The following is an 11108-nucleotide window of genomic DNA, read 5'->3' as shown; positions in this document are numbered from 1 at the left end:
TAGTGCTATTCATCCGGAACGATTTTATCCCGAACCTTTCACGAAAAACAATTAGCCAATAAAATATATTCATGAGGGAAAACATGTATGGTCAATGTTGTCGTGAGGTATTCTCTCGCGACAAATAGCAATTTCCTTGTTTCTAAATCCTCAAATCACCACCACAACATGACTTCGTTAAATCTCCTAAAAAATAACATGAGTTCGTTAAATAGTGTTCTGCATTCATTGTTACAGTGAAGAGTAACTAGTAAGTAAACATAGTCAAATAACATTGCTCTTTTAGGATTGTTGTAACAATAATTCTTGTAACATGCTATTTACACCATGTTTTATGACCGACTTAAAAGATCCACTATAACCAATCTTAAATTTCTTTTCTACACCGGTGTGAACCTCATCTATATTTACTTTCAATAATCAAGCTTCAAAATTGACGAAATTAAGAATAAAATCTTCAATCCTCATCATAAACATACAATCGCTCTTACACAATCCAAACGTATATTCATATATATGCATATAAAATAAATAAATAAAACTTCTCACAATATATGTACACATTGAAATTCTTATGTTTCTTTCTCTTACAATTTCACACTCGTTTCTTTTTATCTCTACTCCTTTCTCATCTCATCTCCTTCACTTTTCAATATTATATAAATCGTATATGAGAAAAATCATTATACTTACCGATTAGTTCTAGTATATTATCGACTATGATCAAAGCTACCGAGCAATTGCCTTGCACGAACCTTGACTTGTAAACGAACAAGTGCGTGCATACACTGCATTGCTATACGCGATTGTCTCCTCACACACACCCCGCGAACCAATGCTTGCAATTTCACAAGGCTTTTCAATGCCCTATGTGCTCTTCTTGCCTGCTCAATTCAATTCAATAGTAGCAAATCAAGTCAATTAACATGAGACATTTTGTACTTTTTATTCAAAAAAGTTAGTCAAAAACTATATACTTGCTAGCAATATTGATATAGTTGCTACAAATTATGAATCACATACTAGATGACCCCTGAAATAAGCTTGAATCTTAATTGCTGCAAAGTCTTCTTTGGTGAATATGGTCAATGAAGAATTAATAGCTGGTGGTGGCAAGATGATAAAATTTTCTCTGGTGGTGGTTGATTCATTTCCAAGTATGGCTTGTTCCTTTTGATTTGTGCAAACACTTATACATGGATGGAGAGTTATGTCTTTGTTGGATGATCTTAGGAATTTTCTTCGAACGATTCCCAACCATTTCTTGGATACGCCCATTTTAGCTTGTATACTTTTAGTTTGGAATGTGAATTAATACATACATGTACACCCATTTGTTATAGGTCCACCACATCTGATTAATCACATTAAAAAATGTGGATAATTCAATTGAATAAATGATTAATGTTTGATGCTTTTTGGAAGGGTTATAGGTGATTGGATTATGTTTATGTGGTCATTCGCGAGAAAATATGAGGTTTAAATTTGATTTAGGTGTTGACTTTGGTTTTATTGGTAGCACTCGGTTACATAGTGTTTGTAAAATTGCTTTTAACTCAACTACACAATCAACCACAATTTTTAACATACATGAATTGAATTATTAATCATCGACTTAAGTTAATTTAGTTAACCATAATTTTGTACTAACAAGTGGGTGTGTTTTTGTTACATACTCCTCCTTCTTTTACGCTTTGGGAGGAAGTGGCGTAAAGAAATGTTTATGGGCTACATGTTTGGTTTTGAAATGTCAGAATTCAAATTTAGGAAACACTAAACGTGGGAAGATGATTTTGCTCTACAGGTACTATGTGATTTAGAAGCATTTTCTAGGATTTTTGTATTGCACGTTTAAGCATGTGACACATGCGTGACACGTTTATTGGTATAGTCTGTCCCAAGTCAAATTAGCTAAGAAGATCATGTTTAAATACACTTTTGATATCTTACTTAGCTAAAAATTACTAAATGTACTACTTCATGAAAAGAAAGTAAAGAAAAGTTTGTGCACTTGGACTAAATTCTTATCCTATACATCAACTTTTTAACTATATCTTTTTTATCATACTTCATTTTAAAGAGAATACTATTAATTTTTAACCCTCTCATTTTTTAAACTTGTTTTTTTTATCTGTCTATTTTATAACTTTGGATTTTTTTTTTAACCCCAACCATTTATTGATGATGTAGATCAAGATGTAATTAAATGGACTTGGATTTTAAATACAAAAATTATTTTTATACATTCCTTAAATAATGATCTTAGAATGTTAGTAGCATGAAACATATGAAAATTAAAAAGTTTCATTTTATAGTCCCATTTATACCTTGAAAATTGAAATATATTTGACCAACAAACTAACTATGTTACCCGATGATATTAGAAATTAGGGTTTTCCTAACCAGTATCCTAAGAGCAATGGTTAAGAATATAAAAATATATATATATATATATATATATATATATATATATATATATATATATATATTAAAAATAACAACTTTTTAACTTTTATAAAATTAAACATTCAATTTTTCACCAATTTTCATATAAGATTGAAAGATCCATGCATAATTGATAAATATCGATAACTTGGGTCAGCAACTATTTTCTTTTGAAAAGGTCAAAGAAACAATAAAGTAAAACAAACAATCAAAACACAAGTGTTATTCCTTAAAAAAAAAAAAAAGTGCTATGACGTAAAACATTACAACATTAAACCAAAAAGTTAAATTAAAGGCAAATACTAACTTATGCCTTCAAATACACATGTTAAGGAATTCATTACAAAAAAATACGTATTAAAAGTCGTGCATTCAACTTTTTAATAGTTAAAATATTACTAGTATATTTTTTAATGCAAAGTTGCTCTTTTTGACTTCTTTAATATGTGTCCTTAGAATACAAATTAACATAACCCTAAATTAAATAGAAGTACTCCTAAGCATCTTGAAGATAGAGTGTTTCATTGATAATAAAAATCAGAAGAAAATCCTTTAGTTTTGGATCAACAAACAACTCTTGACTTTTCAAACCAGGATTATAAAACCTTGTAGACACTTGGTGTGTTTTCAAATGTTGACGACCTTCTAAAGATTCTGACATTCAATCAAATATCTAGATGCTTGTCTTCAACTCCAATGAAAAATAAAGGTTGCCTAAATATGAAGTTAAAAAGTCATTGAAGGGGGAATGCTTACTGCAGCAAATAAGTAGCTATCGGCCATCAAAGTTCATTTATATATCAAGCCGATACCCTTTTCAAACAATATATTTTTAATAGATTGAATTTGATCTCAATTATCATTGTGCAAACTAATCTAATCCAAATCAAACCAAAAATAGAATACTTAGACAGAATTGTTGAGTTACATAAACTTGAAATTTAAGAGTATATTTTTTATTTTATTTTTTAACTCTACTTTGTTTTTATTTATTTCCCTATCAACATTGCTGTTAAAAAATTAATTAATTAAAGCGTGCTGTGAATCAGATGTACAGTTGCTCTAAATATTCCTCTAAAAAAAGGAAAACTAAATATTATAAACAATAAGAACACAAAATCAAACCAAAATAAGAGAATACAAGCAGAAAGGGAAAATAATCTTAGAAATTGTACGAAAAAAATTGGGATCGAGATGTGTTGTTAGTGATTTGCGAAGTCAACTAACATGTCACGTTTTTATTGCTTTGTTTACTTTTCCTTTTAAGGATTGACTTTGTCGTCGTCTACCTTGTAAAACAAGACATGTATCTATTTTATTTCTTTGTGTTAATACCTTTTTTTATGTCTGGCTTTCTGTTACATGATATTATTCTTTTTATTTGTATCGTTTTGTACGATTAAATACATGTTGATTTCATCCTATTTGAAATTTTGAAGTTTTACTGTCGCAATTCACTTGGTGGTGATTCATCGCAGTCGAGAATCGTTCAAACACTAAAACCTTAATAACTTCTTCAAACTTAGTCAGCGTCGGCGGTGATTCATTGCCACCGAAAACTGTTGCAAACTCTCGGTTACTCTTTGACAATCGCGACCAGGAACTGTCGCAGACACTCAAGGCTCGATATGTTATTTTAACTTTATTTTTCCTGCATAGGCATGTGATCGATTAATGCTTTAAGAAAGAAAGTTTAGGAAAGAAGATGAACATTCAATATAGATTTGCTTTGGTGTAAATATTCTTTTAGGAGTTTTCTTATTTGCCTATTGTATCATATTAATGTTGAAAGTAAAATGTTTTTGATATTTTTGACCATTTTGTACATTTGAGGAGGCCAACGGAATTTGGATTTGGTGCTGTAAAAAAAGCACGTTGTTTGACACTGTAACGAATCAGGATCATCCGATTGTAATGTGTGGCTGAGATTGTAACAGCCTGATTTTCGCTAGAATTATTTTTAATTGTTTTAATATGTGTTTATATGTACTTGTGTGTGAATATTTATCATTGGATGCATTTTTATGGGTTTTCGTGTTGAAAGGGTAATTTAGTAAATTCATGGTGAGGATTATTTTTAGTGTTTCAAGTGAGAACCATTATTTTACTAAGTTACTAGTGTGGTAATTAGTTGTGAGCCGGTAAGTGATCGTTGTATTTATTTTACCGTTAAGTGAATAGAAACATTTTAGAATTTGTGAATGAGTGGGTTAAGCCCACTAAGGCATTAGGGTTAGGCCCATTTGAGTAGAGCCTAAAAAGCAATCTTCTAAGTTCTAGACTTGAGAGAAAAATAGGTTTAAATTTCATTTCACAAGAACTTTGAGAGAGGTAGAGAGAAAGTTCAAGAGAAGAGAAAAGGGTTAGAAGGGAGAAAAGCTTGAAGACTCAAGAGGTGATAGAGATTCTAGGAGCTAAATTGAAGCTTTGGCAAGGATTATTTGCTAATTGAGATAAGGGGGTTAGAGTTCAATCATAATCAATTAGTTGTAATTTTATCATGTGATGTTATTTTATGATGTTATTTTATGTTGAGATGTATTAGATGTATTTGTATACACCCGTGTGTATTTCCTTATTTTGATTGATTTTATATGTTGCCATACTAGTACAATTATACATTAATGAATTTGAATTTTGTTGAAAAAATTCAAAATAAATTTTGGCTCAAACTCTTGACGTAGTGCATAGACGAAACAATTCTAATATGACTAAGAGGGGTACAATAGCTTATCCAAAATTTTGCTCTTCAATTGGGGGAAAATATTATAGTCTATAAGTTGTTCATAAAAAATAGGCTTAAACACATTTTTTTTCCATTATCTTAATTTCAGGTTCATATTGGTCATCAGATAAAAAAAATGTTCATATTAGTTTAATTAACTCGTGTCAGTTTAGTCCTTTTCATAGTCAAAGTCAATATCTGGCTAATAAAAGTCTACATCTTCCACACCAAATCTTCTTTCTCTCTAACTCTATCTTCTTCAACATTACTACCATCAACCTCAACAACATCATAATCATCATGACAAATCAAAACAAACCAATAAACTTAAACAAACCTCAAATAAAATTCCTGATATTAAACTGCAAAAAAATATGAACTTTAATTCTCAATCATTTTATTAGGGAAAAAAACAACCCAAATTAAACTACAAAATCATCATCATCATTTTGATTTATATTACAATGAATTGAAATTCTTCCAGCCGATTCATGTACGAATATACCTTCAAATAATCATAACAACCACATTTAGAAAGAAACTAAATATAATTATAATTAGAATTGATTAAGTTCGTGATTAAAGAAAATATCTTGTTGAGTATTTCCCTATTTAGAAAATGATTGAGAACAGCTAAAGAAAATAACTTTTAAAAAAACATATTATTTTGTGTAGGAGGGGGGGGGGGGGGGGTGTGTGTGTGTGTGTGTTAGCGAACATTTTTAGTTTGAAAAATGTGTATTAAAATATGATGTTGTTCTTTATGTCTGTGCTTGGTCCATGCACACGGGGACCCTAATGTTGTTGTTTTTAAACTTACTAGAAATGGGTGGAAAAAAAAGAATGAAACAGGGTAGTATTAAAATCATTGAAAATTTGAATTAGGGTTAACATTCAACAAATTTTTTTTTTAAATATAGATTGGGAATTAGGGTTCATGATAGTGATGTTGATGACAACATCAATGTTTATTAGTTTATTTTGATTAGTGGCGATGACGACAACATCGAGGTTTGAGGTTGATGATAACGATGTTGATGATGATAATGAGAAACGAGATTTGGTGAGGAAGATGTGGACTTTGACTAATATTGACTTTGACTAACAAAATGGTGACTTTGGCTAACATAATGGATGGAAAAGACTAACTTGAAACAATTTTTTATCAAATTATAGGATTAATATGAACCCTTTTTTTTTGTTAGAGGACCAATATGAACAATGTAATTAAGATAAACGACGAAAAAATATTTTAAGCCTAAAAAATATACAAGGCAGTGTTTTCTTTTGAAGATATGATACATTTTGTATAACAAATTAACAATGTATGTTTAATGTTAAAGAAGTGATAAAAAATTTTAGTTTTTATATGACATTTTGTCGGATATGGATGTAATATATTTACATTTGCGCGTTTGCGTTTTATTTATGACATTTTGATTAATTTTCGTTTATTTTGCGTATGAAAATTATTAAGGAATGAATGAATGATTTAATGAATGATGAAAACATGTATTTTTTTAGAGGAATGGATGTACATATGTATGAATGAAGGAAGGAATGGATGAAATCAGGGAATTGGTGTTTCTGCTTGTTTTGGGACTGAGCACAGACATAGCGTGAGTTAACTCACGCAGTGTGTGTTAAGTCACACAGAATTAACACTAGCGTGAGTCACGCTAAACTCACACATGGGTATTTTAGAAAGTTTGGTTGGGAGTGAACAATTTTCTTGGGAGAAGAGCATAATTCATTTTTTTAAGATTCCAAATTGAACCAAGCTCTCGTCATGACATTAAAATTTTACATTGTGAGTATGAGACACTTTTCAACCATAAATATGATATTTCTGCCATGAAACAAAGGCTTCCCACTAGGGATGGAAATAGGCTAGGCTAAGTTAGGCTTTGCAAGGCCTGAGCCTGGCCTGTTAATTTTTTTTAAGGTCAAAGTCTGGTCTGCGGCCTGTCATAAGCTTACTTTTTGGGTCTGGTCTACTAGCCTCTTTAAAAGCTTGTTTCATATGAACATCTTTAAATAAGCAATGTGATCTAAGTTTAAATAGACTAGCGAACTAATATATTAATAAGATTAAACTCTCTTTTGATAATCAACATGAATTTTTAGGAAATTTGACTATATATTGTATCAAATTTCAATATTGTATCAGATTTCAATTCTAGTTTATAATAATACATATAAATATGCAAAAAATTAATGTAGACTAATAAACTAAAATTACTGAAACAGTTAACATATTTTTATTTTAATTCAAAGCACAAAATATGATATAATAATAAATAAAATTATCCATATTTACTTAAATAGGCCGGCCTAATAGGCCTAAGAGACTTTTTGAATGGCCTCCAGCCTGACCTTTTAAGCTAAATAAGCTTTTAAAAAAGCATAGACCTTCTCTATTTAAAAGAAGAAAAAAAAACTAGTCTGGCGTGGCGTAGGCCCTTGTAGGTCGACCTGACCTATTCCCATTCTTACTTCCCACCAATATGAGACACATGTAACCTTTATATTTTTGAATAAAATTGTATAGAAATTTGCAGAATCTTATAACGATCTCTTTAAAAAAAAAATATATTTTTTTTAATAAAACATGAATTTTTAAACGCCAAAAACATAAAATATATATTTAATTAATGTTTTGTTATAAAATTCTAGTTTTTTTTAGAAGAGGTTTTTATAATATTTTTAACATTCATGCAAAAAAAATAAAAAATAAAAAATAATAGAGGGATCAAAATTGTAAAAGGTCTTTTAGGAAGGAGAAGGACTATGTCTAATCTATACACGATAAAAATGAATATGAATATTCTACCAAAAAAAAAAAAAAAAAAAAATGAATATGAATGTGGTTCAGAAGAATCAAACACGTCCTCATAGACAAAATTATAATATCATCGTTGCCAAACACAACAACTGGTATATCTCTTAAATCTCCCAAAAATTATTCAAAGCATAATTAGCATTTCCAATTTACAAAACATTATATTCTTTTTCTTATTTTACTTTGTATAATATATATTGTCTTCTAAAGTTAATATCTTCCTTGTTATTGTTAAACACGTAACATGTTTGTGAAAATGCGTCACAGAGAATGGTTTTCTTGAGCTGGGTTCGCCCCACTGCCCAAGACCAAAAAAATTGCATAAACAAGTAAGTAGTAGCATACATATGATTCATTCAACATTTGAAACTCATTTTCGAAGTTCATGATTTTCTATGGCTCTGTCTGATTCTTTATTTACCAGGTCGGGTACTTTGAATTATGATGATAAATATAAAGGAGCTTCTGCTAAATCCTTGTCTTCCCTTAAAGAAGATAAAGGGTTACCGAATGATGGTTTTTTACTCAATAATGCGCGAGTTCTGGTGGGTTCCGGTGTTGAGACTTTTGAAAAGGGCAAGAGTGCTCTTCGAAGTTGGAGGTATATTTATTCATTGTTGCATATCAGTTTGTACTTTAGGTTATTCAAGAGATGTTTATGAATTATGCTACTAATTAGAAATGTTAGAAATGTAATTGTTTACTAGTTTGTTAATGAGTAAATAGACAAATTAGTCCTTGAAATTTTAAGCATCGTGTTTTTTCTTGTTAGTAATTGCAGTTATGAATGGACTGATTACTTACAAGTTAGTCCTTGAAAGACCTAAGCTTCATAATCATAAGCAAATTAGTCTATGGTGTTGTGGTATTGACCTATGAAACACGGACACAGACAAAACACAACATTGATAATAATTTGAGAAAATGATATAATATAATGTAATCACACGTGTCGGTGTCAGACCATGACACATGTTGGACACCAGACATGGCTTTGATCAGAAGTGTCAGTGCTATAGAGGTATTGACATGGGATCAACGTGGAGAAGTCACATATTTTGTTAACGTGCCATGTCATTGTGTCTAATGGTGAAAGTTAATAGATGGACTATTTTGACTGAAACTTTACAATTTCAATGATGTATTTACCAATTCTCAAAAATCATGAGCTACTTTGACCTACACTTACAGTTTCGATGACCAATTTACTTGTTTGTTAGTGCTTAGTACTAGTTAGTTGCTCTTCTACTCTCTATTTAAGTGATCAGTGATATAATAGTTTGATGCAACTACACATTATTTTACCCATTCAATTCAATCAAATACAAATTACACTTCTCTTCCAATCCTCTCCTATTTCTGATCCATGCTTCTTAATACTTCTTTTAAGGACAATCCTTTGAGGCTATAGTGCAAATAAATGTGTAATCAGAATTGATTTAATTTCAAGTGTATCTTGATTCTATGCTATTAAAATTTAAGTTTGATTGGTGTACCCTTATTTCTCACTTAGAAAACAAACTCAGTTTAGAGAGTTTTTATTTTTCTTGTTTAATGCGTGTGTATTAAGATAGAGTTTTATGGGAAAATTCTTTGCAGGCATTTTGGAATGAATTGGGCATTTGTTGATCCAAAAACACCGGTCGAACAAGGAGCAAAGTTTTGTGTTTGTGTCAAAGAGTTCCTTCCCTGGCTTATGATGCCACTTCAGGTTGTGTATGTAAATGAAACCAGCACTACCAAAAACCGTGGGGCCTCCTTTGGGTTTGGAAGTGGAACTCTTCAGGGTCACTTACTGGTAGCGGTTACTACTTTTCCTCACATCGTACTGATTTTCTTTTACTCTTCTTAATTTGTGTCTGATTGAAAATATGAAGGTATCTCGCGATTTGATCAGTTTGACTTTGCCAACAACTACATGTAGTGAGGGGTCACACTAGAGAAGAGAGAATTAAGAATGAAATTATCAGATAATAAAATCGAGTTATAGCAACGTAGCATCTATCATGGAAATTAAAGAGAAGAATTTTGCCTTATGCAGTTTGAGAGTGTGTGGAGAAAACCTGTAACTGAAATGAAGGTTGTTCAATAGTTAAAGGTAGGGAGAGAAGACTAGAAGAGCTATAAACCAAATCATTTTAAGTATTGAAATGGTTTGTCTTTCGACGTGAATTATGAAGCAATGATAGGACACTATGATGTCTTGCAGTTTATACAATCAACCCAACCTTAGTGAGAATAATGCTTTTGTATAAACTAGGAATGCTAAGCTAGTGATTTTACAACCGTCCTCAAGGGGATTTGAACTCAGTACCTTGAGGTTACAATGCTAAGCTCTTACCATTGAGCTAGCACCTCAATTGTATTGATTTTTGAAACCTGATTCAACTCCTTTACATATTTAATATGTGGAGAGATTCCTTGTTTAGCATTTTTAATGAGTGTATGCATGTGTTCAATCCTTGCTCTTTTCCAGCATATTTAAAATTAGGAATAATAAGTAATGCTTTTCATTCATTCTAAAAAATTCTTCACAGCAAATTGTGGAGCCCCTTGATTTCTATTATTACTTGTACAATTACTATGCTTGATTTTATCATGCATTTAGAAGTTTCTTTTATGGGTGCTAATATGTCCATCTTTATGCAAATGATTTCTGAGTTTGTCTTACTCTTACTTAGTATCTTGTATTTGACATTTTCGCAAACAAAGCTATTGAAAAACATTGTACCCTGATCACTTCAGATTTGTTATCTTTTTGCTACAGGCCGGAGAAGAACGCTTTTCAGTTGAGATTGATGAAAACAATCAAGTTTGGTATGAAATACTTTCTTTCTCAAAGCCTGCCCATGTTTTATCATTTGTTGGGTATCCATATGTGATGCTTAGGCAAAAATACTTTGCGCATGAATCCGCCAAGGTAATGCTGAAACACATTAATTCATCAAAATCCTAATGTAAATATATGACATTGTTGCCTTCTATTCCCTTTTGTAAATTATTTCTCTGATATCTTCTATCTGTAAACTTTCTATGTTCTTTTGTTACATACTCTGATAGATGCAATTCATTTATTATCATTTTGCCTTTCCCTTA

General features: G+C 30.8%; 2 protein-coding genes across 2 annotated transcripts; one reads left to right on the top strand and one right to left on the bottom strand.

The window, feature by feature from the left end:
- Nucleotides 1-251: 251 nt before the first annotated feature.
- Nucleotides 252-1318, bottom strand: LOC11441114 (protein IQ-DOMAIN 20). The gene is made up of 2 exons (XM_003629173.4): nucleotides 1024-1318; nucleotides 252-884 (listed from the first exon to the last, which is right to left on the bottom strand). Exons 1-2 carry the CDS (start codon nucleotides 1276-1278, stop codon nucleotides 711-713), a joined length of 429 nt encoding a protein of 142 aa, XP_003629221.1. The 5' UTR covers nucleotides 1279-1318; the 3' UTR covers nucleotides 252-710.
- Nucleotides 1319-7981: 6663 nt separating this feature from the next.
- LOC11441544 (UPF0548 protein At2g17695) lies at nucleotides 7982-11108 on the top strand. The gene is made up of 5 exons (XM_003629172.4): nucleotides 7982-8107; nucleotides 8280-8341; nucleotides 8437-8613; nucleotides 9612-9810; nucleotides 10780-11108. Exons 2-5 carry the CDS (start codon nucleotides 8283-8285, stop codon nucleotides 10966-10968), a joined length of 624 nt encoding a protein of 207 aa, XP_003629220.2. The 5' UTR covers nucleotides 7982-8107; nucleotides 8280-8282; the 3' UTR covers nucleotides 10969-11108.

This window comes from Medicago truncatula, chromosome 8 (assembly GCF_003473485.1).
Source record: "Medicago truncatula cultivar Jemalong A17 chromosome 8, MtrunA17r5.0-ANR, whole genome shotgun sequence".
NCBI lineage: Eukaryota > Viridiplantae > Streptophyta > Magnoliopsida > Fabales > Fabaceae > Medicago > Medicago truncatula.
The sequence above is the reverse complement of the archived record's forward strand: the minus strand, read 5'-3'. Positions and strand labels throughout refer to the sequence as shown.

What these genes read in the sequence shown, in the direction of transcription:
- LOC11441114 (XM_003629173.4), bottom strand. Translation starts at nt 1,278, where the DNA reads ATGGGCGTATCCAAGAAATGGTTGGGAATCGTTCGAAGAAAATTCCTA. An exon ending in CTTATTTCAGGGGTCATCTA is followed by an intron (nt 885 to 1,023) that starts GTATGTGATTCA and finishes TGAATTGAGCAG; the next exon opens with GCAAGAAGAGCACATAGGGC.
- LOC11441544 (XM_003629172.4), top strand. Translation starts at nt 8,283, where the DNA reads ATGGTTTTCTTGAGCTGGGTTCGCCCCACTGCCCAAGACCAAAAAAAT. An exon ending in CAAAAAAATTGCATAAACAA is followed by an intron (nt 8,342 to 8,436) that starts GTAAGTAGTAGC and finishes TTTATTTACCAG; the next exon opens with GTCGGGTACTTTGAATTATG. An exon ending in CTCTTCAGGGTCACTTACTG is followed by an intron (nt 9,811 to 10,779) that starts GTAGCGGTTACT and finishes TTTTTGCTACAG; the next exon opens with GCCGGAGAAGAACGCTTTTC.